Below are 17,817 nucleotides of genomic sequence, written 5' to 3' on the forward strand. Positions count from 1 at the left end.
GAGGCATAAAGAAGGTAAGTTTTGGGGAAAGAGGCATCTGTAGGGGATATTTGTGGGAAACAAAATGTTCAGGCCAACCATTTCCTGAATGCAGGGGAAAGCTCTTTAAAACTAAGAGACAAATGGGCATTTGGAAGAATTACGTTAAGGGGCCCTACAAATCTATACCAGACTACCAGTGACATATTTTATTAGAAAAGGGTACACAAGGTTTATCAAAGCTCTTCTCTATTTTCCTTGGGTTACTTAGGGTTTATAATTTGTAGTTTAGGAACTAGTTATTTCAACAAATTTTGTGTGTTTTTTTAAAGTTATATTCTCCTTGATTTTCTTTGGCACATTTAGGATTATTTGGGGAAAATGCTTGTCAATTGTGTTAGAAGCAAAAAATTAGTCCTAACAGAGTCCTTGGGCTGGAGATAAGAATACTAAACTCCAAAAGGGATGAAAAAAAGAAAAGAAAGAAAAAGTAGAAAAATTAAATTAAAAGATTGAACGGTCTCCATGTTCACTAGGTTTTCCCTCAGAAGTTATCGTGCCCATTCTTTAGGCAATTTTGTTAGGCAAGGGTAGTCCCTATTGTATTTCATTATAACAAAAAAAGCATTTTGCACCTAAAAGTTTATAGCTGCTATTCAAGACCATTCCCCTTATAAATATTTAAAAAATTTAGAAGACCCTTCCCTAGAAACCTGAAAAGCCTATTAATAATGGCTGACACGTTAGTTTTGCCATTTTTCACACCAGAAAAGGATAAAACTTAATGAGTGGGAAAATAGACGAGAAGCAGTTTTAATGATTCTAAGATGTAAGAGAAATGAGGGTAAGCAGCTTTCCCCCTAATGCTTCCTGAATACACTGGAAACGTTAGAGAATGATTAATACAAGGTGTTGTCAACAGTGGGCCTCTTCTCACTTCACTCAGTTACAACATCAGTTTGTATGGATAAATTATTTATTTTGTGAAGTTATTTAACATTTGAATCTCTCAAGTATTACATATAAAATTAGGCCCTGGGAAAAACACCCTTTCAAACCAACTTTTAGTGATAAAAAGACTATTTAATCTAAAATAAAGGTAAGCACACTGGTAAGTTTCTTAGGGACTTCTGTTTAGAACATTTCATTATATTTTATTTTTATATATTATATGAAATAAAGAAAATCTTAAGAATCAGTAGCATTTAATAAGAATAAATAATCTGATAAGTACACAAAGACACCAGAAATTTAAGATGGCAAAAGTATTTACTTCCACAAGCATTATGTACAGAATAAGGAAGAGCTAGCAACTAGCATAAAATACAGCTCCAAACAAACCTACTAAAACAAAAATTACAATTTTTAAAGCCAGGGAAAATATGTTATATTTGAGAAAAGGATGGAATGCTTGAAATGAGTTAAATATTCATAGATGTTTACAGATTTGCAGGAAGTAGTTTGTCTTCTACAAAAACCAATAAACCAGTATTTTAATCCTGTCCTTTCTACACTACAAGCTATTTATTATTGCTTATTTTAACATTAAAAACATACATATACCGCTTATCATCTTAAAAGAAACTTACCTGATGAACCAAATCCACTCAGGGCAGAGCCTATAGCAGCACCCAAAGAACTACTGCTCCCAAAGCCAAGAGATGTACTTCCAGGTTGGCCAGGTCCGTGGGAAAATAAAGAACTGCTCTGGGAGCTATTAGTCAAAGACGTGCTCCCGTAAAATGAATTAGACTGTAGATTAGTGCTTGGCTGCTGTTGCTGCTGCTGCTGCTGTGGTGGCTGAGTGCCAATTGGCCGAAATAGACCATTTGTGCTGCCTGTAAGACTATTTGCAGTTCCTCCAGCTGCTGCTGCCGCTGCTGCAAAGTAAATTGCAGATACTTCTTAAAATACTCAGAAAAAATGTTCTAATTTAAAAATATCTCAAACAACATCAGAAAAATATTATTCCTGAAAACGCTAGTTACACTTACCAGCTTGTGCTGCTGCTGAACTAATTAAAACAGGTGTTGGAGCCATTAATCTCACTGGAGCTCCAAGGCCAGTTCTCGCTCCGGGGCCAACCACTAAGGCACCAGTCTGATCATAATAGGCAGTTGGAGCTAGTACTTGATAGCCTAAACAATATTAAAGTAAATGCTTAATGAAAACATTTATTGTAGAAAACATGCGTATTTATTTTCCCCCGAATATGTTTGTATCAAGCAAAAAACATAGCTATTGTATACTTATTTATATAAAACCCTTAGTTACTATATGAAAAACATATTTGAGAAGGTATTACTCAATGTGTGAAAATGTAGTAGAGCATAGGTTAAGTTTTAAACATTTGCACACCATAACCGTCTATAGACGCAAGCGGCGGACCTTTTTAAATTAAATTCAAAATATTATGGCAGGTAACTGGTTAACAAAGATGTCTTTCACTTGTGGATCACAAAGTGATAAAGTATTTTCCTTTATAAAAAATTATCAAGTGCTGATAATAAAAAATATTCCTATTTAGTCATTTCTGAGAGGAGGATGGATAAAAAGACTAAGAAAATGAGGTATAACACGATATAGAAATGTTTATTACACATTAGTTAAGTTCTAAACCAAGTGCCTCAATAACAGCATTCCCTTAGATTTTCATTTGTAAGCATCTCTTTAAAAACTTAAATCATGATATAAACAGATACCTTAAAATCATAAGGTAACAATCTATTTGTAAAGGTTCTCAAGCTAAAATTTGAATAAAAATCATGCAGGCATTAGTTTTTTTCATAGCCCTGAACACAAGGCAGGTGACAATTTGCATTATTCCAAACTATAGGAGAGTGAAGTTTACCTCTTAGCAGTCTTTCTCAGTGGGGATTCCTCATCTGAACCACAGAACAGAAAATAACTATTTTGCCAATTCTCCCAAGGATGATACATAACAAGTATCACTGTAGATGCACAGGAGAGAAGTTAACTACAAAGAGTGGATACTTTACGTCAATAGGGCTTAGTTTACTCCCAGAATTCAAGAGAAAGGCTGCCTTATACAGTAACAGGGACTCAAGCTCAATAGTGACAACCACTTGAAAAAAGGTACTGCCAACCTCCAATACTTTTAAGTTTAAACACTAAGACAACCACTTTCACGTGTCAAGGTTGTTTTTAATTAAATAAAGTAATTTTGACTGTTTTACAATTACAGTTTTATTATAATAAATATAAATTAGGACTAGTCAAAGGAAGAGATGCAAAGGGCAAAATCTAGGAGGGAACGCAGAGCTTCCAAGCACTTTCCTCATGAACTCCTCATGAAATGATAAATTTGAGAAGATTATTAGATATCCAACAGGAGAGTTCCAATAGGATATACAACTCTAAAGTTTAGGAAAGTTAAAAATCTGGGTGTTGTCAACATAAAGATAATATTTAAAGCTATAAGACAAGATGAAATCAAGAAAATAAAAAAGGGGTCTATGGATTGAGGGTACTTCACATTAAGAGGCTGGAGAGAGGAGAAACCAGGAAAGAGACTGAGAAGGAATAGCCAGTAAGGAAGAAAAAGAATTTAAACAATGTGGTTTCTTGAAGGCCAAATAAAAAAGAATCTCAATGAAGATTGAGTGGTCAACAATGTCAAATGCTGCTAAAAGCCATGAGTTGAGAACTGAGCAATGGAGTCAGCAACCTGGAAGTCACCTGATAAGGGACAAAAGCCAAACTGCCAAGTTCAGTAAAGAATGAAACTGAAGACCCACAAACAAGTACAGACAATGCTTTCGAGGAATTTTGCTGTAAAAAAGGGGGTGTTGAGAGTAACTTTTTTCTTAACCAGAAAATGTACTTTACCAGCAGAACCTGAGAACTTATTGTGAAATAAAACACAAAAAGTCAAAAAAGTACAGTGTTAATGATTGTAACACAAAACAGTACAACCACTATCCAAGTCAGGAAATAGAAACTGCCCAGGAACCCACCTCTCCTATGTCCTTGGCTCAACCACAGTCTTCTGTTTCCCTTAAAAGAGTTACACACTATCTTACTATTTATAACAATCTCTTGGCTTAGATTATTTAAAAGTTTTTATGTATAATTCATCCAAGTGGTTGTATACAGATCTTCCTAGTTTCCATTTCCATTATTATATAGCCCCTCACTGGATGGACACCAAAATGCATTTATTCAGTCATCACTTACACTGTTCCCAGTCTGGGGCTACTATCAACAGTGCTGCCATAAACATTTCTGTACATGTATCCTGAAGCATATGTGTACATATTTCTCCAACATATAGTAGTTGACACCCTGTCATAGAGTATGTACATTATTTTCAACTTTGGTAAATAATGCCAAGCCACTTCCAAAGTGGTTGTGCAATTTTACACTGTTACCACCTTGGAATTAAGAGTTCCCACTACTCCATGATTTTAATAATACTTCACGTTGTCAGGCTTTTTAAATGTGGCCAATCTGGGTGACTTCACAGATACCACCTTCTGTGGGTTCTACCTAGAGACCCTGCCTTCTCTTATCCATGGACTTCACTATCCTGAACTCTCCCAGGGTCTGTCCTTTCCCAGTCATGTGCCAGACTTGGCACAGACTCTGACCATGGCAGCCCTCTTCAAGTAGAAACCGTGGATGATGTAATAAAGGAAAAGAATTGAGAGTTATGAGAGGGTTATAAACAGAGATGAAGTAGCATTAGAGAAAAAAGAAAAACAGGTGAAATCAGAAATTAAGAAAATGGCCAAAATTGGTAATAAAGAAGCTTTCAGTTTTAGCCAAAAAGCCTGCACAACTATGGAAACAGAAAACACGAACTTTTGCCGTTAAAAGTATAAAAGTCATTTCTACAGCCACACAAACAAAAGTGATAAAATTCCCAGATGAAGATGGCTGCGCAATGTCTGCTATAGCAAAGACAACGTAGGCAGTTGACAAGATGAATCCACAAAAGACATTACAAACAATCAGAATTTCCAGTAGGAAAACATGGAAATGACTGAAGAAATGATTGATGACACATCTGAGGACATCTTTGATGGCCCTGATGATGAAGAAAGTCAAGATACTATGAATCAAGTTCTTGATGAAATTGGAATTGAAATTTCTAGAAATATGGCCAAAGCTGTCAGTTGCCTGAAGCTGACCATCTTACTCTACTTCAAAGGCTATAATATCGAATGAAGAAATTAAACAACACAAAGCTTTAGGAATGGATTAATTAAAAAAAGCCGTAACATTTTATTTATAATTATTTAGTTATAATTATAAACCAGGCATATTGCCAATTTCTTTTACAAAACACATTTATTTTGCAAAAACTAAGACCATGAGTGAACAGGTGTTTCCTAACCAACTGGTTTTATTTCTCGAAGGACTGCCCTAAGAATTCTGGGTTACTTTCAGCTGGAAAGATGCTACAGTTTATGCCATAGAGAAAAAATGGCCCTGGCTGCATAGAGTTGTCCCGATACACCAAGGTTCTGGGTTCAATCCCTGGTCAGGGCACATACAAGAATCAATCAATGGATGTATAAATAAGTAGAAAAACAAATCAATGTTTCTCCCCCCTCCCCCTCTTTCTCTATAATCAAGTGTGTGTGTGTGTGTGTGTGTGTGTGTGTGAGAGAGAGAGAGAGAGAGAGAGAGAGAGAGAGAGGGGGGGGGGGTAGGGAGAGAGAGATGGGGGGGGGGGCGCGGGGAGGGCTATGTTGAAAATTCTAATACATATTTTCCATCCCTGTCATTAAGTCTCATAAATAGTATTAATTTCAACTCTTGGCATCTGAATTGTAAATAATTTATTGCAAGGTAGGCAAGATTTTTCTTGATTTTTCACTCTTCAGTGTGACAGTCTACATTTAATATTTTAAATTTATTCAAATAGCCGGTTGCAGGTTCGATCTCTGCTGGGGTTATAGAGGAGGCATCCAATAGATATTTTTCTCTCACTCTAAAAATCAATTCCAAAATATTATCTATTAAAATTTCTACAATTAACCAACTATATACCTGGCATGCCAGTAGCAAGACCCTGACCAAAAGCCAAAGTTGGATTTGTTGCTGCAAGTGATTCTGCTTGTTGCCCTTGCTGGCCCTGATTGGGAGTAAGAGGGCGCTGACCTGTTCCAGCACGCAGAACCTACAAAGGACAAATGATTTCCTTAAAAACGAAATCATAAAGTAACAGATACATAAATTTATCTTGGACAATTTTGTATATATCACAAATAGCCTTTGAATATTCTTTGAACATATTTATATGCAATGAAGTGTTGATTTAGCATGAAATACAAAATACTTAACATCAAAAACACAATCCCTGACTCTTGACAACTAGAACAATCTATTTATTAAGCAACATGGAGGTTCTAGGTCTTTCAGAAAAATTATTTCTAGTATTTATGCTCTGACAAAATCTTAGATGAAGACAAGAAGTTTAATTTATGTTTTATTAGTCTTTAAGGCTGAACACTGAAACACAGGAAGCTTAAGGAAATAAAATATTATTAATTTAGTCTGTTACGAGACTGTAGTTGAGTGAAAACTTCTAATTGAACCAAGTTTTTAGAATTCAGAAGCTGCTTTTTAGGGTAAAACCTTGGGGTGAACAAAAGAACACAAGATTACATCAAAACAAAGCGAAAACTCTTAGGGCTGGTCAAATTTTACTACTTTGCAATATGTAGTTGTTTTAGTGATTAAACACAAGCACAATACACATTAGTTTCATAAAGATAAATATTTAAGTAATTCAGGATAAGGGGGATCCATTCATTGTAAGACCATCCTATAAGTAAGCCTCACACATGGGTGCATTATTCAGGTAGTTTGCCTAAAGAAGAAAAAAACTTAGATTGAAAAATAATTTTTATATGATGTTTTTGTATCTATAAGGACTGAGCCAAAAAACAGCTTCGACAGAACATCAATATATAGTATTAAACTATATTAAAGAAAATTTAGAATAAAAATTTAACTGGCAAGTAAATAACACTATACTTGTCATTAAACTGTTTCGTTGCTATAAATATGTTGAATTTGACAACCAGATATCTGGAATTTATCAACAGTTTTACATTTACCAAAATAGTTCTAGGAAAGTGCTTGAAATTAAAAAAAAATCTTTGTGATAAACATTTTGTTTGAAGAAGGTAAATCTAACCTTTAGTGAAAATATTTCATCTTTTCGTGCTTAAAAATATGAAGTACCCAGTAATCTTCTTTTTCTGGTCAGAACTATATTAAGTTAATACTTAAAATAGTAAGTTAAATATCCAGAAGAAAACTGAAAAAAATTGAAGTGACAATTACTTTGATAGGAACATTATTAGCACACTTTAGGAACTGAAAAGAAAATTTAATATTGCTAGAGGTTTCAACAGAAATGTAAAACTGAAATACAAGCAAATCTTTAAATTCATAGACTACGGATTAGAAAAAAATCATGTAATCGAGACTTGTGCACTAACTACACAGGTATGGACAAAAGTAGGTTTACAGTTGTTTGTATGGAAAAAGACATGCAGGTTATGATTATTAAAATAGCTTTGTAACTAAAAAGAACGTCACAATGGCGCAGTAAACCTACTTCTGGCAATCAGGTATATGCATCGCACATATTGAAGAAAATAAAAGAGAAAAGACACACATCTTGAACACAAAGAGCTCATACAATTTCAGAGCCGTTTCAGATATTAACAGAATGAAGGCAGGCCTATACCTGTTGCTGTCCAGGCTGAGCTTGAGATGCGGCTTGCTGATTTGCTGTGTTGTTTGCCGCAGCTGCAGCTTGTTGCTGAAATAAATTGGCTGGATACACCCCCCATGGAACACCATAATACTGAGGTGGAACCACTGCTGGACCTAAACCCCACATCCCCGACACACACACAAAAAGAAAAAAAAGGGGGGGGGGGGAAGTCACTATATTTTATAGATAAATGAGGTCAGTCACCACTAGATCAAAAAAGTTGACAGCATATAAACCTGTGTCCACTTACACCTACTATACCCTTTTATTTTTGCTTATTCTATTAGGGAGAAAGTCTCATTGAAACATTAATTATTAAGAGACAGAGTGAATATTCAAGAGCAACAGCAATGGCCTTAATGGAGAAATGTGAAGCTAAACTTAAGAGGACCAATGAATTAACAGGACAGTTAACTATCCAACATTCACTGAATGCCAGTTTATGGGTTTGATACTGACAAACAAGTTAATTAGAAAACGTTATTCACCAAAGAATTATAAGACCCTCTATCCTCAATTCATTACTTCCCTTAAAAATATTTTCTGACTATTGAAAAGAATTATGAAAATAAACTAGACACTCATCTTCTGATTTGCAATCTATAATATAAAACTAAGGAACATTCTGGTACCAATCTTGCCACAACTATACTTGAATAGCAAACCTTGAATTTTAAAGTATTTTTCATATTTAAAGTAGACTTAGTCACAATTCTCACAAGGCAACTGAAAATCACACAAAAACATCAGTGTTTATGTGGTTAGGAAAATGGGACTAGTGAGTCAAGGCAAGAAAAAACTAGTTAATATGAGCATAGAGGAACACAAATATAAGAAAGCAAACTAAGAAAAATAGAATTCTTACTCTTTTACTTAATTCAAGACAATGTTTGATCCCTAGAAAGTAAACAGCATCATGTACAATAAGCCCATCATTAAACTAATAAACAAGGTGTCATGATTCCTAAGAAACATGTCCTAATATTTCACTGAAATGGAATTTAGTATATCTAATTGGTAGATTTTTAAGAGTCAGACAACTACCAAGAACCTCTCTGTTCAAAACAGTACTCAGAAGCCATTAACAGCTACTAATAGCTTGTGGCTATTTAATAATTAAAAGTTGGATAGCCTAAATTGAGATGTGTTGTTAAGTATAAACATACACGGATTCTGAAGAGCTGGCTTGAAAAAAAGGGGAAAATATCTATTAATAATTTAAAAAACATTGATTATATATTGAAATTATTTTAGATATGTTGGACTAAATCAAACATATCATTGAAATTCATTTCATCTTTTTTTTTACTTCTATAAAGTGGCTACAAGAAAAATTTTAATTACATTATCTGGCTCACATTATATTTCTGCTGGATAGCACTGGTCTTAGAAAGCCAAAGTCCAGAATGCCTAGCATGCACATCTCAAAACTAATGACCTCTTAAAGTTGCTTCTTTCAGTTCCATAGATTAATGATTTCTGTATGAATGATATACCAGCACTTTACACACTAACATCCAGTTAAATGGCACCAAAAAAACTCACATGCTTATGGAATCATATGCAGCTACAGACCAAAAACTACTAAATGTGACAAATTAGTTTCAGTCAGCAAACTAAGATATTAAACAATATGAAATTAACTTTTTTTTTTTTTACTTCTTAAACTCCTGGAGAAAAAAAAAAAGGGCCCCAAACTCCTCGGCAAAGATTGTTCTCATTCCAGTGAACACACTTTTGTGGATGACATCACCCTGTGCCTTCCTTGGTAACCAACATAAACCATGCCGAAGACAAACTCATTTCTGTCTTTGTAATCAAGTCAACCTAAAACACGCCCCCCCCACCCCTGCCAAAAACTCCTATATATCAGCAAATTACTTTGCTGAGTGAGAGTGTGCCTGACAAGCACACAACTCTTCCTTACTTAAATGAGCAATAAATACAGCTTCAGTTTCTAAAAATATTCCTCCCCAGCTTTATTGTGATATAATTGACATGTAACACTATATAGTTTTGGTGTCTATTTCAGTTGAGTGGTGGTTTCAAGGTTTGACAGTTTTTAAGAAGTTCTTTCTAACTCCAGCCCATCTTTTGTCCCTCAGCTTACTTGCAAATTTCAGTATTGCTAAACAAACTTTACTTTTACATACTCATAACTCAAGAATGCAGAAGCACTTTAACATATACTTTCCCTGACCTGGGTATTTACAACACTAACCCATTTCATTTTTTGAAAAGTAACTTTATTTTACATTGTCTCTGGATCATGAATGTGTTTGGTCACAAGAATGAAGATTTGTTTGGCAATGTAAGATTTCTGAAACTAAAAAACTAAAAGGTAAACCAATTACGTATAGGAGGAAAGTTATCAGGCTTATGTTTCTTCTGTAGCATTACAGTTAAAAAATAAATTCTGGCTCTAGCCGGCTTGGCTCAGTGGATAGAGCATTGACCTGCGGACTGAAGGGTTGCGGGTTCAATTCCAGTCAAAGGCACATGCCTGGCTTGTGGGCTCAATCCCCAGTGGGGTGTGTGCAGGAGGAGGCAGCCGATCAAACTCATCATAGATATTTCTATCTCCCTCTTCCTTCCTCTCTGAAATCAATAGAAATATATTAAAAAATAAAATAAAATAAAAAATTCTGGAAACTTCAGCTCATTCTGTATAAATGTTTCAGTTGTTCCTAGGAACTTCAAATTGCCCAAACAGACCAAAATAAAGCTTATACCAAGATTAAAACTAAATCCATAATAAGCAACAAGGATGAACAAGTTACCTGCTAATGTTGCTGCTGCAGCCAATCCTGCTGCGGTATATGGATCAGTCCCTGCAGGAGCAGCACTAATAATATATGGATTTGGCACAAATGCAGCTGGAGCAAGGCCTGCTGAGAATACACCAGCTGTATTTAAAAGGGGGAGAAATAATGAATGAAAATGTAAAGTATGATTTTCGTCATTAGGTAAAAACATTTCTACTCTGAATTTGGGATGGAGGCGAATGTACTTAACAGTTTAAATTCTTGGGCATTTAACAATATATTAAAAGGTTCTTCACTTCTGAAATAGAGATTCTGATGGTCAAAGTTTTCACTTTTCCAACCAGGAAATAAATCAAAGTTAGCCAAAATCAGATAGGGATAAAAATGGTTACATGTGATAAAATGACATAAAACTATACATGCACATTTATTATGTCATATTCCTGGTTTTGGTACTATACTATAATTATGTAAAGTACAGCTGGGGAACCTTTAAAAAACCCAACACAGATAACACATACTTGAACTCTAGTAGCAACAAATGTGTCATTTTAATAATTCACATTAAAGACTAAAGGTTGGCATGGCTCAGTGGTTGAGTGCTGACCTATGAACCAAGGTCACAGTTCCTAACATGAAGGTCAGGGCATATGCCCGGGTTGTGAGCTCAGTCCCCAGTGTGGGGCGTGCAGGAGGTAACCAATCAATAATTCTCTCTCATCACTGATGTTTCTCTGTTTCTCTCTCTCTCTCCTTTCCTCTCTGGGAAAAAAAAAAAAAAGACTAAAGGTCCAAAACCTTAATGAAGGAATAAAATATTTTTAAATTTTTTCTTAGGATTTCTATTTTTAGACCACTTTAAAAAGAAACATTCTGTCCTCGCTGGTTTGGCTAAGTGGATAGAGCGTTGGCCTGTGAACTGAAAGGTCCCGGGTTCGACTCCAGTCAAGGGTATATGCCCAAGTTGTAGACTTGATCCCCAGTGTGGGGTGTGCAGGAAGCAGCCAATCAATGATTCTCTCTCATCATTGATGTTTCTCTCTCTCCCTCTTCTTTCCTCTCTGAAATCAATAAAAAATATTTTTACAAAAAATAAAAATTCTGACTTGATAATGGATACAAATAATTTCACTGGAATTTCCAAATGTTTGACTCAACTGCACATTGTGAAATAAAATTATTTGCTGACATCTTTCACTGAATTAGATTTTTATATAACCAAGGATACACACAATAATTAGAAACAGTTCTTCCCTAGTAAATCTTTACTCCTGCCATGTAATCTATTACTCTTTGATGATCTCAATGAGATGTTTAAAACAGTAATGAAATAACACTCAGTAAAAGGAAAAACATCCAAATGCTTTAACATAGGATTGAGTCTAATCAAAATGGTAACTTATAAAAACTCACCTATATGTGGCTGCTGAGCTGCGGCTAATGCATATTGCTGCTGTTGAGCTGCAGTTAACTGCTGAACTGTTAATGCATTAGTCCTTTGAAAGAGCTATTAGGGGAAATATTTAATACAAAAATTAGTCTCAAAGCATTACATTTCTATTTAGAAAACTGTGAATAGAATGTTTTACACACTTAGTTAAAAAAACTTTCTCAACTACAAAAACATTTATTCAATAAAACATGAAGTGTTCAATAGCACCCCTATTATTCATGTTAACGCCTCATAGCACTTCAGGCTACACACCAGTACATAGTTAAGAAGAACCTCTTTAAAGGAGGGGCATGCTTACCTGCTGCTGGGAATTGTAGTCAAAAAGGCCTACAGTAGCTCCTGAAGAGTCCATTGGTACCTGATTACCAGGATAGTCAAACTGTAAAGAATCCAGACCAACTTGTTCCATGGCATCCAGATTCTGAGTTTCAGGATTTGAAAATTCTTCAACAAGTGGTTTATTAGTTGTAGAATTAGGAAGAGGGCCCAATCCTTCTGGGGAATTAGTATTGGGGCCCAGGCGCTCAACTACTTCAGTTGGAGAGGCTTGACGACTTCCAGGAGTACGACTATACGAGAAAACGGAAAGGCATTATGAGTAAAAGTAACAAGTAACTCAAAAATTGAAATGGGAAAGCAGGAAAATCATAAAAAACACATGGTTGTAAAGTAGAGAGGGCAAATTAGGCATCCCAGGTCAATAACCATTTCACTTTAAAATATTATTTGTCTGTCTAAACTAAATTCTTCTTTAGAACTGACATGGTTTTATCTTTAAAAATTATTCATGAATGTTCTTTCCAATTCAAATAGCATAAAGATGTAACTCAATTTTATAGATAAGAAAACTGGACAATACCACAACTTAGGCTTAGATTACCTAAAATATTTTTCTCAAATCATAGACAAAATGAATAGTAGGTATAAAGAGCTGACTGTAAATGGCAAATATGGGAAAGCTCAAAACCAAAACTCCTACTATACTCCTGTCTACCAGCAGCACAGAATTTTGTTGTAATATTCTGCTATATATTTCAGAAAAAAACTGGCTAAAGGGATCATTATCGTCTTCAATACTTAAGGGTGTAAATGTAGAATACAGCAGAAAAAGGCAGTTGAACTAAGACCAATGGCGGACTCCTGACTCTGAATATGATTTTAAACAAATCATTTCATCTTCCAGGCCTCAGTTTCTTTACTGAAGAAACTAAAGATGACCTGTGGTTCCAACTTAGAGAAACAAACCAAAAACTATTTGTAAACCTCTCCCCCTCTACCCTATGACAGCTCCCCAATTTGGCATAATCTTTTTAATTCCAAATTACTCCAGTTTAAGTCATCAGAAAGAAATGCAAATGTATAACACTGATCAAAACTGTTTTTCTACTGACTAGCCTCCTTAACTTTCCCAAAGAAATTAACATTGGACTAAATTTTAAGCAATGATTCTTTTTATAAAATTAACATCTCTCATCGTCTAAACTTTCTTTTTACTTCTAGACATAATGAATCCTCATTTATAGTCTGTTTTTTTTTTCTACAGCAATATTTTTTTAAATTTATCTTTATTGTTGAAAGTATTACAGATTTCCCCTTTCTTTCCCCACTGACCCCTTCTACTCCCCAGCAGTTCCCTCCTGGCCCCTCACCACACTATTGTATGTGTCCATGGGTTATGCATATATGCATATAAGTTCTTTGGTTAATCCCTAACCCCCACCTTCCCTCTGAAATACTTTAAATAAGAACCTTTCCCCGTACATGAAATAAGTTTGTTTTGAGGAACAATGAATTCATAGTATGTTCATATATAAGTGCTTAAATGGCAATAATTATTTTACCTGGCTTTCAATGCCAGTTTTTACACCTATGTAACTGCCCCCAACTATCAGGTACTTTACATTGGGATAAATTTGCTAACACATACAGAACATTTTACAAAGCAATTACTGAATTATAAGAATGATTTCCCAGATATTTAGGTGAACTTACATTTTATTTAAAGATCAACCATTGTCATATAATATTAGAAGAAATTTCAAACTCCTTTCCCCTTTAAGCATACCTAACTTTTCATGTGACTATTCCAAAGGTTTATTTATCATTCAGAATATATGGAGGAGGGGAGTGAGACTGAAAGGATGTTCTTTAAAATCAGCCAATTAAAAAAATAAAAGGACAGTCTGCTATAGTTTTTTCACTCGTTTCAGTTCTATTCCGATAATGTATATACTGATGATTTATCAGTTAATGTACATATTAATGATATGCAGCACAGTCACCATATGGCTACAGCTATTAGTTTAAAATGTTTTTACACTGTCAAGTACAATACTGTGTCAAAAAATAATTCCTAAACAATTTAAATACATACTCCAAACTCAACAAAATAAAATGCTAATAAATGTAAAGTTCATATTAATATGGAAAAGTATAACCTCTTATACAAAACAATGCTAATTTAGCAAAAAGTGCAGGATACAACAGAAAAAAAGGTCATGTGCTATCAGTGGTGCTCTTTTCTTGCTATAGTTAATGGTGTATTAACACTTCAATTATAAATGTATACTCTGAGGGGTTTATAATCAATTCAGTTTTAAATGCATGCCCTTGACCAAAATTTAGATTAAACAACAGAAGAGCAAAATCAGGATAAGGTTCTAAAACAAATTGACTAGCATTAAATTTATTTCTTATCAAAAGAGGTTTCCTGGTTTTGGATGCTTTTTTGCACTTAGGACAAATAAAATGACACTTTTAAAGAGCCCTTGTTTCTCTGCTTTTGATAACTAAGGCAATGAATGTAAAAGTATACTACCCACATGTACCTACACTCAGTTAACTGATGTTCCACGGTTCAGAAAATCTCAAAGAAATGGCTCATTTTCAGGGACAGGCCCCAAAGCATCTGATTATTGAAGTATAAAGTATAGGAAATCATTACAAAGAAACAACTTCCTAATATTTAGACAAAGGTGCACCACCTAATCTAAGACCAAAGATTAGAAGAAATATTTGTTTAATTGCCATAAAGAGATAACTAAAAAGCTACAACTTATAGAATTCTGAGCTGAAAGCTAACTTTTTGAAGCCTCTAATATGCTCCCCACTTCCCAATTTCAGGAATATTAAGTATTAGCACAAACATATATAAAAGTCACAGATACTAAGAGCTAATTATGTTTCCTTATTTTCAAGATTAAGAATTAAATTGGAGGTAGGAAACACAAAACAGGGATAAAAATAGGAAACTCCACAGAAAAGTGCTTAAGAGCAACCCCAAGCCCTAACCGGTTTGGCTCAGTAGATAGAGCGTCGGCCTGCAGACTAAAGAGTCCCAGGTTCGATTCCAGTCAAGGGCATGTACCTTGGTTGCAGGCACATCCCCAGTAGAGGGTGTGCAGGAGGCAGCTGATCGATGTTTCTCTCTCATCCATGTTTTTATCTCTCTATCCCTCTCCCTTTCTCTCTGTAAAAAATCAATGAAATATATTAAAAAAAAAAAAAAAGGAGCAACTCCAAGAAGTCTGCCAGGAAAATTCAGAGATTAAATTTGAAATCCACTAAACTTTAGCAGGGATGAAAAAGTTACCATTTAGAAAGGTAACAGTAGCTTCTAACATTAACGCCTTCAATGGAATGCACTAGTTGAGAGAATATTTTTAAGAATTGTTTTTAAAAAATTGCTCATAACCATTAACTAATATTTCTTATTTAAAAAATTAAATCTTCCTCCAGAGTAACACAAGGTACAAAGGGAAATAAAATAAACCAAAACTGGAAAAATGTCTACGTCAGTTACATCAACTAGTAGTAATAATCCCTAGAGATATGCTTTTTTTCTTGAGAAAGTTAAAATCTTACTGAAAATCTTTGCAATCGGCATCCATTCCATTTGGCAAACCTCTGCCATTTATTTTAGAATCATCATCATCTCCTTGTTTAAGATCTCTGTTTTGGTCCTCCTCAAATGGAGAAGCCTTGCCTTTTTGATCTCCTTTCTCAGGTCCATCTGTTTCAGCATCTCTAGTGCCCTGAGGAAAAAGAATCTGTTTGATTCTGAATATTTAATAGAACACACAAAAAAGGGCACCATAAGGTGACCTAAAACTACACTATGGTGCATGTAAACAATAAAAACATTGAATCTTACTTTAATTTTGTAGTCAACTAATTTATCCAAGGCCAGAAAACTGAGTACAAACCAGTGATTTATAACAGAAGGGCTAAGGCAACCTTAACTATAGCGGTGCTGGGTAAGCGGGAACACCACAAACGAGATTACAATTCTACTTAATGCAGAGATGATTTTGTTTACTTACTTTCAGATCAAGTACTACCACAAATAAGCAATTTTAATCTTGCAAATTATGTATTGTAATTAATATGGTTTGATTTTTATTACATGGTTAAGAATATAAATATCCCCAGGGGTTCTACTGTTTCATGTATTTTAAGAAGTGGCCAAGAGAAGAAGATGAGCACTAATAGCTAGCCACACAATTTCCTTTAGCTCTAGGAAGGGCCAGAAAAATGAACTGATTTAAAGATAACCAAATAACCACTGAGCAATTATTAAATATTTCTTTATTCAAAATACTTACAAAAGTTCCCTTCCTAAATCGAGAATCCAATTTATCAGCAGGAGAAGAACTTAGCACATATTCTACCATGCTCACACCAAGGCCTCCACTTTCTGATCGCGGAGACAGTATTGCATTTACTTCACTGTTTCCATGAAAACCCTGTCCAGATCTTCTCTGTACCATAATAGGCTGGGACAGTGAATGGTCTGTTTAAAAGAAAGAACACAATTTCATATTTGTACTTTTAAATTAACTGAATAAACTTATCCAAATTAATATACTAAAATAAGAAAAATCGGTATACTGTTTTATTTTTAATGTTATTACAATCTTTATGAAAAGCTCTTGATTCTGCTGAGACTTACTGGGCACATGTCTTAATCCAGATAAAAAGAGCCATTTGTTAAAAAACAGGTAAAAGCCTATGTGAAGTTTTATATGTTTTGTTTTGTTTTAAATCTATCAACCAAAAAAGGTCAATGGAGAAACAATCTATAGGCTCAGTTGCCTATAAACTTAAAAAATGAAGCTTCTTCAAATTGATGGTTGCCAGATGGGAGGGGGGCTGGGGAAATGGGTGGAAAAGGTACAGAGATTAAGATGTACAAATTACCAGTTAAAAAAAGTCATAGAGAATATAAAGTACAGCATAGGGAATATAATGAATAATAATATAATAAGTACATATGGTATCAGATGGGTACTAGGCTTATTGGAAAGATCATTTTGTAAGTTATATAAATGTCTAACTATGTTGTACCCCTAAAACTAATACTGTATGCCAACTGTAATTGAAAAAGAAGTTATTTTGGTGATTCATAACAATTCAAAAACAAAAACCTTTAGGGATAAATCCTAAATTGGCAGAGCACTTCTCAAGTTCACTGTTATGTACTGGACAGATGCAGAACACATGGCAACACTGCTATAAACACAAACTTAGTTGTTTGTGTTTATAGCACAAACTAGTAGTAACACAGAATTTTCTATTCTTGGTGTAAAAACTATGTATCGAAGATGTATAAAAAATATTAAAAAACAAAAAAACAAAAAAAAAACACATCCCCCCCTCCCCCCAAGAAACCTAAGTATCGCTTAAAGGGTATTTTTAAAAGTCCCTTTTAGTTTTAAAAGTTTTCCATTTGTTTTTGTTTAACAAAAAATTATCCATCGGGTACAAATACCCTTTCTAAATATTTCTGTGACAAAAGAAAAGGCAGTATTTAAGCTCTGAGAGCAAATGAAGACAAATATAATAAAACATTTGAGGCAATA

The 17,817-nt window shown here is 34.5% G+C and overlaps 1 protein-coding gene and 1 pseudogene across 10 annotated transcripts in view; one reads left to right on the forward strand and one right to left on the reverse strand.

The window, feature by feature from the left end:
- The window catches only part of PUM2 (pumilio RNA binding family member 2), a gene marked incomplete at its 5' end in the record, with an annotated part of 72,160 nt that overhangs the window by 28,949 nt on the left and 25,394 nt on the right, over positions 1-17,817 (reverse strand). For all 9 annotated transcript variants that reach the window (XM_079792484.1, XM_079792485.1, XM_079792488.1 and 6 more), the window contains 9 exons: positions 1,569-1,859; positions 1,974-2,117; positions 5,998-6,127; positions 7,709-7,851; positions 10,519-10,644; positions 11,917-12,010; positions 12,255-12,525; positions 15,821-15,990; positions 16,561-16,748. In XM_079792484.1, coding sequence (XP_079648610.1) covers positions 1,569-1,859; positions 1,974-2,117; positions 5,998-6,127; positions 7,709-7,851; positions 10,519-10,644; positions 11,917-12,010; positions 12,255-12,525; positions 15,821-15,990; positions 16,561-16,748 — 1,557 coding nt within the window. The remainder of the gene's footprint in view (positions 1-1,568; positions 1,860-1,973; positions 2,118-5,997; positions 6,128-7,708; positions 7,852-10,518; positions 10,645-11,916; positions 12,011-12,254; positions 12,526-15,820; positions 15,991-16,560; positions 16,749-17,817) is intronic.
- Positions 2,125-5,991, forward strand: LOC307112104 (charged multivesicular body protein 2b-like; annotated as a pseudogene). Its single transcript has one exon. The product of its transcript is annotated as a charged multivesicular body protein 2b-like (transcript).

This window comes from Cnephaeus nilssonii (assembly GCF_951640355.1).
Source record: "Cnephaeus nilssonii genome assembly, chromosome: 15".
In the NCBI taxonomy this organism is placed as follows: Eukaryota; Metazoa; Chordata; class Mammalia; order Chiroptera; family Vespertilionidae; genus Cnephaeus; species Cnephaeus nilssonii.